This window comes from Engystomops pustulosus, chromosome 5, assembly GCF_040894005.1.
Source record: "Engystomops pustulosus chromosome 5, aEngPut4.maternal, whole genome shotgun sequence".
NCBI classification, from domain to species: Eukaryota; Metazoa; Chordata; class Amphibia; order Anura; family Leptodactylidae; genus Engystomops; species Engystomops pustulosus.
This window is the reverse complement of record NC_092415.1, coordinates 40,628,637-40,649,287: the sequence shown is the minus strand read 5'-3', so window position 1 is coordinate 40,649,287 and position 20,651 is coordinate 40,628,637. Positions and strand designations below refer to the sequence as shown.

The 20,651-nt window shown below is 36.6% G+C and overlaps 1 protein-coding gene across 1 annotated transcript in view; it reads left to right on the top strand.

Annotated features, from left to right (window-relative positions):
- The window catches only part of KCNB2 (potassium voltage-gated channel subfamily B member 2), a 186,726-nt gene extending 174,657 nt beyond the window's left edge, over positions 1-12,069 (top strand). Inside the window, exon 3 of the mRNA XM_072151725.1 lies at positions 4,976-12,069. Coding sequence (XP_072007826.1) covers positions 4,976-7,099 — 2,124 coding nt within the window. The 3' untranslated portion in view covers positions 7,100-12,069. The remainder of the gene's footprint in view (positions 1-4,975) is intronic.
- Positions 12,070-20,651: the final 8,582 nt, after the last annotated feature.

The following is a 20,651-nucleotide window of genomic DNA, read 5'->3' as shown; positions in this document are numbered from 1 at the left end:
TCTCTGCCTAACTGACTGGAAATTTACTTTGATGTCAATGGGATTTTTAACTGATATGTTAAACCTCTGTTAAACCTCCATTCTTTACTTTTTTTAATGGAGGGAAGGAACGGTAGTGTGAATATAGACTAACAAAGACACAATAGCAATATATAATATATATTCCACAATATCTTCAAAAACATACACACCAAACCATACTTTGTTGTCTCTAAAGTTTAAAAAGATAGTGCCATCTACTGTCTATTAAGTATAAGACATTTAAGTGGCTTCTAGAAAAGATAAAATCCCGCATTTTATTTAATCAAAAATCCCTATAAATGTTACACAGAATCTGAAAGAGAAGAGAAGATATTATAGATCCAGTTTGTTCATGATAAATAAGATCTTTTTAAAGAACGATCTTCTCAAAAAGGGCCCCAGTTTATATATAATATAAGGTGAAATAAAAATTTTGTGGCAGAGAGTCTGGTCTAGATAAGTGGTTGGTCTTTTTAAGGAAGTCTACGATAAACATCTAACATCTAAAAGTGTATGTGTGTTTAACCAACCAAAAAATATAATACACCAAAGTATCTTATGGCATATGTGCTAGGCCAATTACACATCTAAATCCTATAAGTATGACAGCAAAAACCTAGAAAACACACTTTTTCAGTAGAAAAATATCTCACCATCTTTATTATTTAAATTACATAACATTTTAAAGTGTAAAAAATTACATAATAAAGACTAAAAAGGGTACAGATTACCATCAGTGTCTATAAAATTAGGACAAGAATTACAGGCGGTCCCCTACTTAAGAACACCCGACTTACAGACGACCGCTAGTTACAAACAGACCTCTGGATGTTGGTAATTTACTGTACTTTATCCTTAGGCTACAATTATCAGCTTTAAGAGTTATCAAAGGTGTCTGCAATTAATATTTATTGTTAATCCTGGTTCTTACGACAACCCGAAAGTTTTTATATCCAATTGTCAAAGAGACCAAAAAATTTTTGGCTGGGGCTACAATTATAAAGTATACAGTTCTAACGTACATACAAATTCAACTTAAAAACAAACCTACAGAACCTATCTTGTACATAACCAGGGAACTGCCTGTATACAATGGCCACAACAGGCCCTACCGCATAAACCATCAGCAAAACCTGTTAGGTAAAAGTAACATGTGACGTCATCCCACTTGTAAGCACAGAGAACAAAAGAGCAACTACACAGATGCCGAAACTAAATGTAAACAATACCGACCGAGAGTAATCCGACTGACCGACAGTAGATGCCACAGTTTGTAGTCACTGTGCTATTTAATGGGTTAAAACTGCTGCAATCAGTAGCAGCACTTATTAAGCTTAAAGCCAGTAGTCTGCCAAATGTTAAACCAATGAATAAGTCCATCTTATGCCATGGTGGCTAAATGTTAGGTTATCCATCATGTACTGGAAAGGAAATTTACCATCAGAATCACTGCTGGCAAACTACTTTCACTTACCTGTGCGATACTTCTTCTTGTTTGTGGAACTGTCTCTTATCTTCTGGAAAGCCCTCATTTTACCAAAAATTAGCTATTAAAAAATATGCTAATTAACTGGAAGGGCTCAGGATTATGTCATCTCAGGTGTATTTTGCTCCACCACCACCTTGTCATTTATTCACCTCGCTTCTCTCGAAAGTTTGCCTCCGGTCTATACTCCATGCAGAGAATGAAGCTTGTAAGGCGCATGCGCGTGGCTGATATGACCGGTTCTCTGCATTGGCCTCTGAGATTGAGTGTATGAATAAATTAAAACACAGTGGCGTTGAGAGGGGTTCAGGCAACGTAATCCTGAGCTCCCCTAGCTAATTAGGTAAAGTAAGGGCTTTCCAGGATATAAGAGACACATTTTCACAAAGAAGATGAAATGCACAGGTAAGTGAAAGTAGTCTTCCTTCAATGATTTGATGGTAGATTTTCCTTAAATAAAAGCCACTGATTTCTTAAGTAAAGCTGATTTAAGAAATTAGGCTCTCTTCAAAGTGGTTATTGGTATAGCACAGTCCGCAGAGTTGTGTTTGCTGTCAAAAATACAAAAAAATACACAAAATCAATAAAATCATTAAGGATTTGTTGGCATTAATTGCAAACTGATCTATCATAGCGCTCATGGATCCCTTATATGTCGAATGCCTGACAATAATGGCAAGTGGTAGTGAGAAGTAAAACATTAACAGTTTGTTTGTCAATCATCTAATTAACCAGGTATAATCAGGGGCGTAACTTGAGGGGGTACAGAGGTTGCGATCGCAACCGGGCCCAAGAGGTTTAGGTGGCCCTTATGTTGTCACTTTCCCATATGAGAAGACTAGTACTATAAGCCATACATTATAGTCGGGGGCCTGGCACAGACTTTGCACTTGGGCCCATCAGCTTCTAGTTATGCCACTGGGCATAATGATTACTTAGAGCTTGATTTCTTTGCCAGTCATTTGGTTTACGTACCTATGTGTCTATTCTGCCTGACCTGGATTTGAGTTTCCTACCTTCAGCTTTTTTTCTGACCACCCCTTGTATCTTTATTTTGTACTGCGTTGCCATCTGGTACTATAGTTCTTTTTATTGTTCTGATGTATACTCTGTTTTGACTCGGATTGCTAAATTTTTTGACTCGCCTCTTTCCATTACGTTACTGAGTGAAGGAATTGGTGTCCAGTTGGGGGCTGTCGACAAGAGAGCTCACTACGTAGGCAGGTACAACCAGGGGTGAAGGGTAAGTATCAGGGCTCATTTACCCCTCACCTGACCTGCTATTTCTATGCAGTGCATATGGAGAATCCATTAGTAAATGCATGAAGTAATCAACAACAAAATCTACAGTAAAATGTTAGTATGTGTGAACTGTGTTTTTTCTTTGCCCCCTTCAGGATCAACCCTGCATATAATAGTCTTAATCAAATGCATTCTATTACACTTCCTAATATAGTTTCTTATCTTTATGCATTTGTGTAAATACAATTTTTTATTTAATCAAAATTTTAAAGGGCAGAAATCTAAAAAAGAAAAAAAAAAGAATTCTCAATTATGAGCTGTGTCTTAAAATGCAGGATACAACTGTGAAGTTTCTATTTTTCCTTCTTCCTAACATTATGTTCCTAACACCAAGGAATCTGCTGTATTTAATTATATTTTCACAATGCTTAGTCAAACTTGTGTGCACACTGCTGTTATTAAACTTTACAAATCCGGTAGACGCTATTGATCTGCCATTTATATTTTAGCTTTTTTTCTCATGCTAAGTTTTAAGCTTCCCCAGCAGGCGTAAGACTGCAATAATACATGTAAATAATGCAATTAATCTCTGTACATGAGGTCTCTGCTTCTATAGACTCTGCATATAAGCTTGATTAGTAACTGTTTTAGGATACTTCATGTTCATTCCTTTGTATAGTTATTATAAAATCTCTGAATGACATTTTAAGAGTTTTAGAAAATGAATTGTACTGACACAGCAGTGGAGTAAAAAACTACAGCAATTTATTGATGTCAATAGTATCTGCAGTTAAAGGAATTTAGAGTTAGTGACATCATATTTTCTGTAAAGAGTAGGAAATGGTGGTTTATGGTTTGGATAATGGGGCACATTTACTTACCTGTCCCGTTGCGTCCGCCGATCCGGAATGTCCGACAAGGATTCGGAGCTGCTGCGATTCACTTACAGCTTGCGCCCGATTTCTTGAATGTGTCGCTTCCCCGCTCAGGTCTGCCAGAGTTCACCATCTTCTTCTCCGTGTATGTGAGTGCTGATCTTGCGACACAATTTGAATTTTAAATTTAAATTTGTCTGAATCAGTTGGGTTGTCCGACAACAACCCCCCCCCCCCCACCACCACCACCAGTCCCCCGTGCGATTCAGCACAGAACAGATATAGACGGGAAACCCGACAGAATCGCAGTCTCCGGACCCTTAGTCAAGGAAATGGAGGTGTGGTCCAATCTGAGAGACAAAATTCAATCGTAAACAAGATTAAAGTAGACGCCACATTTTTAAACTACTCTAGATAAGTCATCCAGCATGATTTATCTTGCTCAGAATAAGACTGAGGAGTCTAACTCTGCACTGGTCTATTCACCAATACTTTCATAAATCTCCCATATTGTCCGTCTGTGATTTTCTATTCATGGCATAACCCCTTGGCAGGTCGTTAGCGTATGATTAGTGGTTGACCATGACCCAGGAATGATCAAAACATAAGACCCCTGCCCTCTGATTTCAACCAATTATACAATGATGATTTATTATAGGAGCTGAAAATGAAAAACACTTCACAGTAAGTGGATGGTGATATTTTGATTGGATTTCTCTTGGATGTCTTCCTGCTGGGTTACAAATAGCGGTGGTCATGTGACATCTACAGTCAATGATTTGTGGTCACATGACTTCTACAGTCAATCAGGGACCTCAGCAATCGCGATAATTAGAGCAGTAAACTCTCCCGCTGACACTTCTGGCCCATCCTGGAGTGTATGGCACACCATATGACCAAAAGTCGCCCTGGCCAGCAGTTTGGCTTGTATCAAGCATACTTTTTTTCTTAGACTTGCTGCTACTGATATAATTAAATAATTAACTGGTATTGTTATCGGTTTCCTATGTGACAATAATAATGGTCCAGCTGCTAAAATTAAAAACAAAGTGCTACACAACGCCAGTGAAATGAATGACTCTCCCATGTAATGCACAAACTAACAATTTCTATTCATTATATTGATTCAAAAGTGTGCAAGAATGATAGATAGGAGCACATATGCATTGGATACCTCCATTGGTATAATAAAACATAAGGATAGTAATATCTGAATGGTTTCTGACATTTCAGTTACTCCAAATATAGTTCAGTACAGTATATATGTACAAAGTAAAGAATTCATAAAATGTATCTGCTACTTCAACTGGGGTAACTAATATTAAGTATTTTTTTCTTTCTTGTCTTTCAGATTTTGGCGATTATATCCATTCTGTTTATTGTACTTTCAACTATCGCATTATCGCTGAACACACTACCTGATCTGCAAGAACCAGATGAATTTGGGCAACCAAACGATAACCCTCAGTTGGCACATGTAGAAGCAGTTTGCATTGCTTGGTTCACAATGGAGTATCTACTAAGATTTCTTTCCTCACCGAACAAGTGGAAGTTTTTTAAAGGCCCACTGAACATAATTGATTTATTGGCCATTTTACCATATTATGTGACAATTTTCCTGACAGAATCCAACAAGAGTGTTCTTCAGTTTCAAAATGTCCGACGAGTGGTTCAGATCTTCAGAATTATGAGAATTTTACGTATCCTTAAACTTGCCAGACATTCAACAGGTCTGCAGTCACTTGGCTTCACACTCAGGAGAAGTTACAATGAATTAGGATTACTGATATTATTTTTAGCCATGGGAATAATGATATTTTCCAGTTTGGTGTTTTTTGCGGAGAAAGATGAAGATGCTACAAAATTCACAAGTATACCTGCGTCATTTTGGTGGGCAACCATAACGATGACTACAGTTGGGTATGGAGATATTTACCCTAAGACATTACTTGGTAAAATAGTTGGAGGTCTTTGTTGCATTGCTGGAGTATTAGTCATTGCGTTGCCTATTCCAATCATTGTAAACAATTTCTCAGAATTTTACAAAGAGCAAAAAAGACAGGAAAAGGCCATAAAGAGGAGAGAAGCACTTGAAAGAGCTAAGAGGAATGGCAGCATTGTGTCTATGAATCTGAAAGATGCATTCGCTCGCAGCATGGAGCTGATCGATATTGTTGTAGATAAGTCTGCCGACGGAACTAATAAAGTAGAGAACACTAATGATAATCATTTGTCTCCTAGTCGGTGGAAATGGGCAAGGAGGACAATGTCTGAGACAAGTTCAAATAAATCATTCGACAATAAATATCAGGAGGTCAGTCAACATGACTCCCAAGAACTATTAAACAATTCTTCTTCCAGCCCACAACATCTCAGTGCCCAGAAACTAGAGGAACTGTACAACGAGATCACAAAAGCACAGTCACATCCCAGTGTGAACTCTAGCTATCATGAGCAATCAGTCCTCCCTCCGGCATATGAAGAAGAAATAGAAATGGAAGATGTTTCAACAAAGAGAAACCAGTTGGTTGCCCCAAAAGATATAATTACTGATATGAGAAGTGTCTCGAGCATTGACAGCTTTGCCAGTTGTGCTACAGACTTTACTGAAGCAGAAAGGTCTCCTCTTACGCCATTCCAAGGAAGTAACCTTGAAATGAGGTTCCCGTCATATACCGTTCCCGAAGAAAGTGGCAGAGAGGGTAGAATGTCTCACTTCCAGCAACGTACAAAATACCCAGGTTTTGCTCCCAAAGATGTCACTTTTGAGTATAAAATATCAGAGCCAACTACTAGGAGTGAATGTGGAACCCCAAAAATACTTCTCCATGAACAAATGGGTGCTGAGCGAGATGATCTCCAAGGCTCTGTGAAACTAAATAACCCACTTAGGTCTAGATCTTTAAAAGTCAATTTCAAACCATCAAAGGGGAGTTCTCTTCAAAATCCAGCAAATATTGGGAGCGCACTGCCAGCTAAGACAATTGAACATCCACTGTACACTCATCTTCAGCTAAGCACACTTTTTCTGCAAGACTATTCATCCTCAGAGCAACCAAAACAGAAAGGAACGGAGTCTCCAAGTGTATTTTCAAGGCCTCCAACATCACCTTCTCGAAATCCCAAAATTGTTTCACTCTCTTCCAAGAAGAGAAGCAGCTTTACAGAAATAGACACGGAAGATGATGACTTCATGCAGGTATGTGAGTCAAAGCATGATACTCAGGAGGACATCAAAACTAACTGCATTGAGGAAAAGAATGATGGCAACTATGCTATGGCAGAAACGGATGTGCTCTCCGTGCAGAAAACAATCAATCAAAATTGTACTCAGGACATATACTTGGCAGGAGAGGACATTAAGCAGGACAGTAATCAGGAGGAAAGCAAAGTGGAAAACCATTTATTTGTCCCAGAAATCCACTCAGACACTGGTGAAACAGGTTATTGTCAGACACGTGAGACCAGCATGTGACTAGCTGCAAGAGCAATAAGGACTTTTTTTCTTAAAAGCACTAAGGTTGGTAAAGCCTATGAACTCAAAAGGAAAAGCCTCAAAGACATCCATAAACTATTAATTTTGCATGGCATGAAGAATTGCTTAGTAAAATAGTTCAGGAACTACCTTTTGTAACAAAACATATAATGACTCAGCGGCAGTGTGTGATAATGAAAGCCCTTCTTAAGAGCCAGTGTATTGCAAATCCTGACATTCTTGATCCTTTAATCCATGATTGTAGATGTGTTTTGGAACATTTAAAAGCAGAGTAGAGTTTGTTCAAGAAAGGATTATGGGTCAACGCATGCATTAAAAAAAGGGAAATGAGGTTCCGTGAGCTTTAAGAAAGCCTATATCTGTATATAAGTTAGCTAGGATGACTGAAAATAAGGCATATAAAACAAACCCATTATTCTGGGACACAGGTATAGTACTTCCTTCACAGTGTACTGTATGGAGGACTTGTACAGACTTATATTATGTTGCTGAATTGCAACCTTTTTCGTTAGCTGGTCCGGTCACACTGAGGGGAGAGTTACAACATGGATACTGTGTTGGAAAGCTCACCAAAACTGGAATTGTTATGCAACTGAAGTAAATGCTTTCTGTTCAGAGATCATTGTTGGTTTAAATTAAGAGAATATTTTTTATTTTTTGTGCTATAAACCACTGCAGATTTTGCTGTGCATAAGATTGTTTTTTGCATTTCTTATTTAAAAAAAAAAAAATAAAGTAAAAAAAAAAAAAATCAGGCAAGATAAACAACCACAAACGTGAAGACTGATATTTAATGTGTTAACTTGCCAAAAAATGTTATTAATAATAATGTCCCACTGTCGAGTACACAAGTACAGTTATTGATCGCCACGTAAATAGTGCCAATTGCCATCAAAAAGTTCACTTCTGCAATATATTTGTTGGATATTATCATGTTTTTCACCTTGCAGTCTGTATTTTTCCACTCTTTCGAGGGTATTGAGGAATAAAGGACACCGCAGTATTGGAATATTTTTATAGGGAGAGCAACCATAAAAAAGTTAATTATTTTTGGTCTTTCTGATCACCATCCTCTCTACATCACTGATTAACACTATTCTAAAAATAGAGTGTGAACCCATGTACTCTCTACCCCATGGGGGCACTAAAATAACAATTGCCTCCCAAAAAGAAGAATCATTCGTTCATAATATTGTGTCTGGCTACTAATAATCTTTAAAGTAAAAAGTTATAATGTTAAGAGGATTGACATGATATAGTTATGGACTTGACCATTATAATCAATTCTCTCAATGTGTATGAGGATTTCTATGTTGTCATAACGGGGGCATGTTTGCTGAAACTCTTACTGTTTTCTAATACAAAGCAGATACAAGCATCTTAAAGTGCCAGTCCCAAAAACACTCCTACTGGCCTGTCAAGAAGGTGCAGACATGTTAGCCATAGAGTGCAGAAGAACAGTAAAGAAATCAGGCTATACCTTTATTAGGCTGAGTATAGTTGATGGTGAGTTTCCAAGAATATAGATGTCTTTGTAAGACGTGATTTCTGAAGAAGACAACTAGTATTCTCGAAAGCTCAACATCAAATACCTTTTTGAGGCTGAGTATATTTAAGTTGAGCTTTCGAGAATACTAGTTCTCCTCCTTAGAAATAATGTTCTCGAAAGCTCATGATCAAATATACTCAGCCTCAAAATGGTATTGTCGGATTTCTTCATTTTTCTACTGTCAAAAAGGTGCAGATAGGACGCTATAATTGATGGCTCAGCAGTGCATCAAGAGATGGCCAAGAGGTCCTGATGGGATCTGGTACTCTTTAATGGATGAAGCAAATTGCTTTATAATATTAATTCAGGGAGGTCTCAGGATTTAGTGTCCCCCAATACCCATTTCTTATGCATAACATGTCAGATGAATGATTGTCATGCTAAAAACGATCGCTCTACTTTAATGACCCTTCTTATAGAATGTCTCCTCCAGTGGTGTGGAATGATGTACTAAATTTAGAGGGAAATATTATAATGCTATGACTCCGCTGAGCTAAACATATGCACCTACACAGTGGAGTATTCTAACATCCTAAAACCTACATATTTTAGGTGTCAATTCTCTAGCCTTTATCTGTTTGGAGGAAATACTATTGAATGCTTTAATATCTCAAAACCACTAAACTATATAATTTAAAAAGATATTAAGAAGTTATATGAACAATTGTTTTTGCAACTCTAAGCTACCAAAAGAGTAATTGCCGGTGACTATAATGACATTTACACAGGTAATTTCACGTGGATCCTATTTTGTGGTACAAGTTCTTAAATAATAACTTCATAACGGGGGATATAGACTCATTTCTGTCAAAGTCGATAACTAACTTTTAAATATAATGATTTAATGCACAGTTCTAATTACAATTCCTCCAGGTTTTTTTTTTCATTTCGCAAATGCTTACAAAACGAATATCGCACTGTTTTGGGGTATCCTACACCCATGCAAGCTTATTTGGAGCAATGTGAAAGACATCATGTATTTCTGAATACATTAATAGTCCACAAAAGCACATTAAAAAAGGTCCTGCCATCAGTTTTTCAATCAAAAGAGAATTAGGTGCTGGCCGTATGAAAGTGGCAAGTTTTAAAGCAGCCGCGGAGCGTTTTATCACATGTCATTAATATCTGCATAGTATTACAAAAGGTGTCCACAACAAGAGCATATTTCTATGAATGTAGAGAAAAGGGTAAATGTACAAAATTTCATTCCCTCGGACTTTGCTATATGATGCACCAGGTGATACTTTGGACTTCTTGTTATAATATACATTGTGCATGACTGCTTGCATTTCTGCATGAAGACACATTCTAAACACTATTTGCTTGCTGATGCAATGAAAGCTGTTGCATTTCTTAAAGTGACATTTAAAATGTTGATATTCCGAATTCTCCTTCAAACTAGTACATTTTTTGGGAATGTTGAGAAATGAAACATGGTTTATAATGTGCACACACAGCATTCATTGTATCATTCACTGGGAATCCTCTACAAATTGGCCATTTCAAACTGGACAGAAAACTAAGTTATTAGGGACATCAACTCCCCTGTGTTTCTCCGAAAATAAGACAGGCTATTATATTTTTATACTTTTTGCTGCAAAAAATGGGTTAGGGTGGATTTTCAGTGGCTGGCTTATTTTTTTTTCCATGAAGAAAAATTCACATTTATTCTTGAACAACAAAAGTAATTTTTATTTAAAATGTAATCATGTCATCATCTTCTAGAACATCATCAAAATTCTCATAACCCAAAATTCCAACAATCCAATTCATTTTAAAGAGAAGAATCTTCCCCTGACTAAATCACTAGGATTGTGTTTCTAGATGCCACATAACCAGAAAGACCTTAAAATCACACTCTAACATTAACAGTGGATATGTCTATGTATGTGACACCTAGAAAAAATATTCCTATGCAATATCAAAAGGGATATTCTCTCTTTAAAGGAAACCTACCATCACGGGTCTTCCTATTAAGTTAGATCCGGTGGCAGCTGAAGCTACACAGTGCGGCTACTCCACGCCCCAGTAGCCTCTTTTGATCCTCCTACAAAGACATCTTCTGCGCGCAGCTCCTTGTACTTGTCCATAAAAGTTACAGGGGTCCAAAGGATTAGCCCTAAAAAGGGGTATCCTGCTATACAGTAGATGAATCTGCCACTGGATATACCTTAATATGTAGATCTGTGATGGTAGGTTTCCTTTAAAATGAAATGGAATGTGCCACCCCCCCCTGTAACTGGGGCTTATTTTTGGAGTAGGACTTATTTTTTAACCCTGCTCCAAAAAAGGGTAAAAAATCATGCTACAGTTTATTTTCGGGGAAACAGGGTAATAATTGTTATATTACAATTGTTATTGTAATAAGTGCTAAACAGGGAACATGAGAAAAGACTAGGCAATGATAAATATTACACAGACTTGTTAGCCATGGCAAATAATTGACTACCCCCCCACCAATAAAACTTTGATTTTGTAGGAAACATAGGAATTAAAATGTAAAGCTCATTAAAGTGGGAGACCTTTAATGAGCTTTAGATTTTAATTCCTATGTTTCCTACAAAATTAAAGTTTTGATTCTGCATTTTTTAGCATTCTGGTATTGAATTGTGATTTTTGTTCATGTAAAATCAAAGAAAAGTTAGTAACACTAACTTGTGTTCATTATAACTTGCGTCTCCGAGGCTACATATAACCAATGTTAATAATAGTTTTGTGGCAGTGATACCATTTCTACTTGTCAGAAAGGTAATGGGTTCTTTTTTTCATCTCTCAAGATATATTTTTTCTATAACTTCTATTTTATTTGTAAATAGAAATATTGTAGCTGTTTGTGGCAAATTACGGGTACTGTGTGTAACAATGTTCTGGCGTACAGACATCTTATGTAGCATAAGTTGAGGTACAGTGAGGTGGACATTTGTTCCCTGTTGCTGAGTTTACAGTTTTATTTTATATATTGATTGTATTTTTCTAATTTCTACAGGTAGGATTAGGGAGCTATCAATCTACAGCTTGAATGCAATAGCTAGCAAGCGATCAGATGGGACAACGAAAGGATTTTTGAAAGGAAGCTTTAAAACAAGAATTGGAACAACAGATTTGTTTGTCTTATAAAAAAAATAAAGTCAACTTTTTAACCACTTAGAAGAAAAATAAAGATGCATAAAAGAAATTCTATTTACCGTATATACTCGAGTATAAGCCGATCCAAGTATAAGCCGAGACCCCTAATTCTAACACAAAAAACTGGAAAAACCTATTGACTCGAGTATAAGCAGAGGGTGGGAAATACATTGGCCACAGCCCCTTGTAGTATATAGCCTGCCAGCCCCCTGAAGTATAAAGCCAGCCACCCTGTAGTGTATAGCCTGCCAGCCCCCGTTAGTATATAGCCTACCAGCCCCCATTAGTATATAGCCTGGCAGCCCCCTTTGCTGGGGGGGGGTGTCGGAAGGAGAGTACACTTTTAGGCTTTTTTTTTTCTTGATTCGAGTATAACTTGGGTATAACTCTTGACTTGAAAAACTTGGCTTATACTCAAGTATATACGGTAGATTATTAACAGGTTTTACATTTAGGATATGCACATGTAAGTATAAATCTAAGTGTCCAAAGTAGAACTAAAAATAAGCCATATGAATGTAGCTCAAATTTCTTGAATATCATACCCCAAAAAGGGAATTCTGATGATGTGTGTGTATGTATAAATTTGACAACGTCCTGTGATGATGGCAGGATTGACATTGATTTAATATCTGTTTCTTTGAATTGCAAAAAAGGAAAGGCTCTACAATGTATTGCACACAAGGATCTAAAAGAAGTTTTTATTTTGCATTGGCAGTATGTTTTATCTAGATATATCCATAATATATATTTATAAAGGTCAAGTCAAGATGCAAAAGCTAACCTCTATTTGCCAATTGCTTGTATTTCCACCAACATCAAATAACCCAAGTACCCAAGTGTCTATGTGTGTCTATAAAACAAATAATCTCCTGGTGTACGGTATCCTATCAGTCATACAGCCATTTTTTAAGTAGACTCCAGATAAAGGGAAATATCTTACATTTATATTTTCATTACCATAATTAGATTTTATATGGTATTATGCATTGCTATATTAAAATGCATTAAACACTTTATTCAAGGTATATGTGAAACAAATCCCAAATAGATCATTTGTAATGGGGCATAAAGCTGTTCCTGACCTGTCTTATTACCTAAAGCTTTCTAGCTTGGCTCTCAGCGCTGATCTGCTGCCAGCAAATAAATGGCCACAGTTTTTAATGTCACCAGCAGAATCCACCAACAAGCATCAAATCCCAGGATGATATGATTTCTAACAAGAAGATATCCAAAAATATATACTGCATATGTCATATTACCAGGCTGATTGACCCATATTTCAGCTACAGTGAAGGATCACACAACTAGCAGTCGTGACGACTGTATATATTTTATTAGTTTGTTAAGTAATTAAATTTGTTGTTCACAAAATATACCCTGAAAAACATTTTTTTAAAAAATCCATCACGCAATCTTACATTGAGAAGTTGAGAAGGTTCTATAAAACCCCTATAAAAAATTTATTTTCAAGACAATACATAAAGTCTGCTAAACTCAGCAATAGGGTCAGGATGTAAGAGTCTTACTTGACTAGACTTTGCCAATTAAGGCTGCCTTGCAGGCATGTGGAGACTTATAGCCATTGATGTTTTCCAGTAAGTCCCATCCTGGAAAACTTATTTGCATATTTCCCAAACTCAGAAATACTTATTCTTGTAAAAAAAAAATTCTTGCACATGTAACATAAATTTATACAATGACCAAGACGATTGTCGAATCCAATATTTTCAAATAAATACTATTTTTACTGATATTAAAAAATATATCGTACCTCAAAAGTAACATAAAAAAAACTAGTAATTAAAAACATATTTATCCTCCCATACTCTGTAATGTGAATGACAATACAATAAAATTTAACATGTTGAAATAATTTTTCTACCAACAAGAGGGCAATTATTTTATTACCTTAACTGGCACTTTACAAAGGACTTGTATACCGTGTATTATGCCTACTACAGGGCCTAAGGGGGCAGTGTTTAATTTCTCTCTTTTTGTTGTTGTTTGAGTTGTCCTTTATACCCAATTTACACGAACATATGCCTGCCGGGCTGTAGCCAGGCGGGCATACATCTGGCGCGATGGAGAGGAGGAGGGTTGACCCCCTACCCTCAACACAGAAATGCACGGCATACAAGCCATACACACAGGGAAAGATGGGATATGTCCTATCATTTTCCCGTGTACGGAGCGGTGAGGTACCACACGTGCGGCCATTACTGTCTATGGGGAACGTAAGTACAGCTGCAAGCCTGTGGCCGCCCAAACATCCCCCATATGGTCGTGTGAGTGCGGCCTTAGTTCTGGTGTTCTTCTAAATAGATGTATAGGCAGTTTCCATGTAAAAATATAGAATTAATTGCTAAACTGATTTCTATTTTTTAGAAATATCTATAATAGATGGAAATATAAATGACATTAAAGTTTTAAATGTAATATTTTATACTATAATAGAAGCATATTTAAAGAACATCGTAAGTCATAAGAGGACAACTTTTAATAGTATAAGCTGTCCAGTGCCTTCTACACTTAAGCTTCCATGCTTGATCCTAACCATGGTCCTAAAAAATCACAAGACCTTTTGTAGTCCTGTAGTCAAATCACATCCTGACATCAGATATGGATACATTGTATGACAGAGACCCCCTTGAAAGTACAAATACATCTCCAGTATAATGGAGTTCCCCACTTCTCCAGTATAATGTATTGGTTGTGGCACTACAGGTTGTTTTGTTAAGTAACTACCTCTCAGTCTGGTGGTTGACCATCAAGCTTATGAAGTACTAAATATTTTCATTACAGCTACACTATAAGCACAGCACTCCATGCCACTCAATGTTGTTTATGGCATGCAGTTCTAAACTGTAACTCTATGAATCACACGCTACATTCATAGCATTACAATGTACCACAACGGTGATGTTAATGCTTTTACGGCTGTAGATCTACTAAAAAAGTTTGTAGGCCCTCAACCATTTTAATGTATTCTAAAAGGTTGTGGTACATTAAAGTGGTGTTCCTATTTCAACAAGTAATTGCTATTGTTTGAATAATGACAAGTTATACAAATTTCCAATATACTTTCTGTATCAATCCCTCAAAGTTTTCCACTTTGGAAATACCCCTTTAAGTTATATATTGTCAACTTAATGTTGAGGTATACTTAAAGTTGACACAGGTATACTTTAGGCTCCAAACACGTGGATAATAACCATTAGACAACATAAGAAATCTTTAGAATACTGTACAAAACAAGTAAAAAAAAAAGTCTAAATAAATTGTGCACACACTGCTTAGTTAAAAGGAGATAAGGTTTGGAAGTATTGGTGGTTCGCTTAGCTGACTAAAATTGACTCATTTTACTGTTATAATGATTAATAGTATTTTTTAATTGATAATGCAGTCATAACTATTAAATTAACCACCCAAGTTACACAGTAACATCCACCAAAAATGTTTAAAGTTTTATAAAAACTTTTTAAGCTACCAAGCTAGGGTGCTGCTATGCAAACACTACTACAGGCAGTCCCCGGGTTACGTACAAGATAGGGTCTGCAGGTCTGCAGTAAGAACTGTATACTCTTAGAACTGTATAACTCCAGGCAAATTTTTTTTTTGGTCTCTATGACAATTGGGTTTTAAAAATGTTGGGTTGTCATAAGAACCAGGATCAATAATAAAGCTTAATTGCAGACACCTGTGATAACTGTTATAGTTGTTTATTTAAACCTGGGACTAAAGTACAGTAAATTACCAAAATCCGGAGGTCCTTTTGTAACTAGGGGTCGTCTGTAAGTCAGGTGTTCTTAAGTAGGGGACCGCCTGTATTGTTCTGAACACAGTAATACAAAATACTTTGAGAAATGTTCTTAAAGTTGAGTGGATTACCAAATAACCCATTCAGGTACATGCTGCTTCAAAGGCTTTTGAAAAATAATTTGAATGTTTCTTGATCACTAAATGATATTAAAATTCCCAAATGTAAATTTTAAGGGAAGAAAACATGTAGGAAGTATTATTCATTGAATTCTATCCTTTTACAAGTTATTCCTTGTGCAGCACTTGTAGGATATTAAATCATCAAATCGAACCTATTGTCCTAAAGTGTTGATCCAGAGGGAAAAGCTTAAAAGAAAAAAATGAAAAGATAGACCTTTGGCTCTATCGTAGGGTAAAAACATTTCCAAATATGTCAAAATTGATCCCTGGATTAACAACCCTTAAAAAATGTTGTTCCAATTTTTGCATTTAAGAACAGCATCCAGACCCTTTCTGAACTAGTCCAGTGGATCAACATGTGGCAGAGAGTCCCATAGGCTCAAAAATCCTCATCAATGATGATGGTTAAACCATTTTTCTCTAGGTGTAGAGCAGTGGTTCTCAACCTGTGGGTCGGGACCCCAGCGGGGGTCGAACGACCAAAACCGGGGGTCGCCTAAAGTCATCGGAGCTGCAATTTTACTGTGTTTTTACTGCGAGTTGCATGGTTTGGGGTGACCACAGCATGAGGAACTGTATTGCGGGGTCACAGCAATAGAAAGGTTGAGAACCACTGGTGTAGAGGATTCCCCCTTGACTTGGTTACAGTCTGAAAATGTGTAGTGAATATGACATTTACTTCTAGAAAGCCTTGTAGATATGTAACAACATTCCTTTTCCAAACAGATACATGACAATCATCTCTTCAAAATGGGAAAATACTGACATAAAAAAGGACCAAGTAATGGACACTTTTGATGAACATATCTTAAAAAGGATATCAAGTGAAGCAATGTATAATATTTCAGGAAAAATACATAAAATCTTTTTAGGAACTCATCATTTTTCAATGTTCTGGTTCAGTTGTGGTTAGTGATCTATAGAGTGTGTCGTTCCCTCTAGTTGAAAAATGATAAATAACATATCATCCCAATGATGATGATCGTTGGTTTCTGTGGATGGCATTTGAAAACCATTGGGGTAATACTGATTTAATTTTTTTTTTTACTTGAATTTGGGAAAGCTAAAATTTCCAAAAAATTAAAGCAACAGCAAAGTGAATACGATTCTAATCCTCGTGCTCTGGGGAAATTGGCATGTGGTGTAAATTAAAATTTCAGAATTTCTTTTCTAATTACTAAATTTTGAATTTCATATATATAAAAAAAAAATATTTTGTTATTGACTTTTTACTGTGGATCTTAACCCTTTTCTATGTAGCATGATGAAATTTTTGGCATTTCTACAGCCAATCTGAATATGGAACATCCTGATTTCGGCAAATTCCACAACAGAAGTTTTGTGGATGCAAATTTCTTAAACTGTATAACAAAATTGTTAAAAACTTCAAATTCCATTCCCTTATTGACTTGTTTTACTTATCCTACACATCCAAGATATATAACACTTTGAATTAAGGCCATCTATGGTACATGAGTCACCTGGGACTTTTTATCAACTTACGTTACTTGATAAGTTACAATACCACTGCTTGCTTGTCAGGTGCCAGTGGTGGCCAGCAGGGAAACTATGAGGCAGAATGGTAGCCTTACTCCTCTAAAAAAAAATCTCATTCGTTGACTACAGTTGCTATGCAACAACACAAATAAATAATACAATAACAATTAAGCAAAAAGATGGGTCACATAAACCAGACTGAATGTAGATATATATTTATACAAGTCCTTACCCTGAACAATGCAGCTACTGCTTCTGCTGTAGAATACTTCACTATAACTGTAACATATCTATAGATCTTATTTATTCTGTAGAAAAGAGATTTTAGTGAGCTAAAAAACATATATATATATATAAATTGCACAATGATAAATAGGGAGCATGTTAAGTACATGGTAACAAGCCACAATAATTCTTACTTTTATATAATGAGTGATCCAACTCTAAACCTAGCAACAGTGGTTAAAAGTGTTTTCTAGGCGCACCATAACCCCTTGGAAGTCAGGGCAATTGTAAAATTAAAAAAAGAATATACTTACCTTCTTTGGCTCCTTGTTTCCATTTTTTTTTCAATATCCTGTCTGGACAGGAAGTGTCAGAGATCCTATGATCACTGTGGTCAATCACTTCTCAGAGGTCACAGGAGCAAAAGGTCACAGGATCCCTGCCAATTTTAGACTAGCCTGTCTAGAAGGGGGAGTTGAAGCCAGATAAGTATCTTTTTCTTTTACCCCTGTCCCGGTTTTTATGGTGAGACCAGAAATGATTTAAAATTTACTCATAGACTAGAATGCACCGACACAAAGCTTCAGTGTTGATGATGTTTGACTGCATCAGTAGCACAGAGTTTGTGTGCAAGTTCTCTTTTTTCTGTATATTTATTTCTGTTGTCAGATAGTTTGATTATTTTTTTGCTCTGTAAATATATATGTATATACATATAAATTTATATTTGTACGATATTCGTTTCAGTAACTATCCTGAATGCTGCAAAGAACAATGAAAAAGCACAACTGCATCTTCACACATATCTACCAGTAACTGTCTGACCTTCCCGGGATAGAAAGATTCAATAAAGTTTCAATATTGTTTGTAATGTATTTTTTAAGGACAGCGAGTACACAAACATCACAACAAATGTCAGTAGGTCTGTAAGTGTTCAGCATCATTGTATGGTTCCAGGAGGAGCACAAGAATCTTTTAGATATTGTTGCATCATCGTTACAAGGAGCTCAGGTTAATGTTAGTAACTATCAATTCTAAGGATCAGATCTTTGTTTGCTGTGTATTTCTGGAATCCAGCATGTTTCATATATATCAGCCATTCTTCTGTCTGCTGCTTCATCCTTCCGGCCAAATGAACCAAAACACTTCTTTTTGCTCTTCTTCATCTACATAATCTGCATTAGCTTCTTCTCAAACATATCTAATGGCGCTTTTATCAATGTTTCCATTCTTGCTGCCTTTGATTTACAGGAAGAGGAAATGTGACTTTGTAATAAGTAGGATGTGGATTACCTCCATACCAATCGTCCTATGAATTCTGTATGCATGCATGTAATTGTTGAACATTTATGTCAAATGTCTGTACAATGACTGCATTATTTTCTTCATTTCAGTCTGAATGCATATGCAGGATAGAAATAAATGTATAAATGAATCATTTCTGTCTCATCTCAATTCTCTGTCATTCACATTAGCATCCCATTAAGTCCATCCTACCAACAGCAGCCCCAAGTGCAAAAGAAAAGACTATTTTCGACAATGCAAGGGTTAACAGTATGTAGCCCATTTGAGGATTCTTTATTTGTTTCACTGCAGCCAATAGGTAAGATCAAAAACATTCTTTTTTTTTTTTTTTGCTCATTAATGAACACTCTGCAACCAAAAAAACAGAAATGTAGATATGTTTGCTAACTTATTAATGGTCATAGTAATCAGACCCTTTGCCGTGACACTCATATTAAACTCACAAGCTGTCCATTTCCATCTGATCCTCTTTAAGTTGGCTCTACTCCTTCATTGGAGTCCAGCTGTGTTTAATTAAACTGATTGGACTTGATTAGGAAAGGCCCACACCTGTCTATATATGACCTCACAGCTCACAGTGCATGTCAGAGCACATAAGAAACATAAGGTGTAAGGAACTGCCCAAGGAGCTCAGAGACAGAATTGTTTAAAGGTACAGATCTGGCCAAAGTTTTCTAAGAGTACAATGGCCTCCATAATCCTTAAATGGAAGAAGTTTGGGGTGACCTCTTCCTCGACCTGGCCATCCAGCCAAACTAAGCAATTGTGGCAGAAGAGCTTTTGTGCGAAAGGTAACGAAAAACCCCAAGATCACTGTGATTGAGCTCAAGAGATGTAGTAGGGAGATGGGAGAAAGGTCCACAAAGTAAACTATCACTGCAGCCTCCACCAGTCAGCGCTTTACGGCAGAGTGTGCTGACAGAAGCCTCTCCTCAGTGCAAAAAAACACATGAAGGACTCCCAGACTATGAGAAATAAGATTCTCTGGTCTAAAGAGACAAACATTGACCTTTTTGGTGTTAATTCTAAGTGTGGAGAAAATCAGGTACTGCTCATCAACTGCCAAATACACTTTCCATACCCACTGTATGTAGAGTACGGCTCTATTAAACATAGTTCTATCATTCATACCAATGGAGGGTGGCAAACTCTCCTAACACTAAGTTTTAGATCCTAACTTGAACTAAGCCCAAATAGTTGCTAATATAGGGCTAAATTCACACCAGTGCTGGTGGGATACATTACTCCCTTCTGTTAGCAAAATAACAGAGTAGTACTTATGGTATACTGATGTCTGTCCATTTACCTTTAAAAGATGGTGAATATAGACTTCTATGTACATGCTACCAACATGGGGGTGTGAAGTGAGGCTAAATTATACAGTCATAGGTGTGTAATAGAAATTAGAGGATGTATCATCATTATATTTTTTAGAAATAATCTAATCTCCATTTATCCATAATGGAAGGATTTTTTGTAAGGGGTACACCATGACTCTTGAACACTCTTTTACAAAATAAGGTAAGTGTATCAACATCAAACCCTTATTTAGCAAAAAATATGATTATCATAATTAGAGAACACTAATGACTGTAGAACAGAGAAAGATTATAACTACATTTTCTGAAGGTTATAACAGTCACAATCAGTAGGAGGTACACAGGCTTTTGCTTTGAATGAACTCAGCACATCTGCAACCACAGGACATCACTGGTCTCCCACACTCCTCTAGTGTGACTTTGGTCCAATCTGTATCCAGTCTCTTCCACAGTTTTGTGACTGTTGTGGGTTTCTTGGCCATAACTTTGTCATCCAGGATTTTACAGAGATTTTCTATTGGGTTTATATCTGGACAGGCCATTTCATTGTTTCAAGGAACTGCTTTAC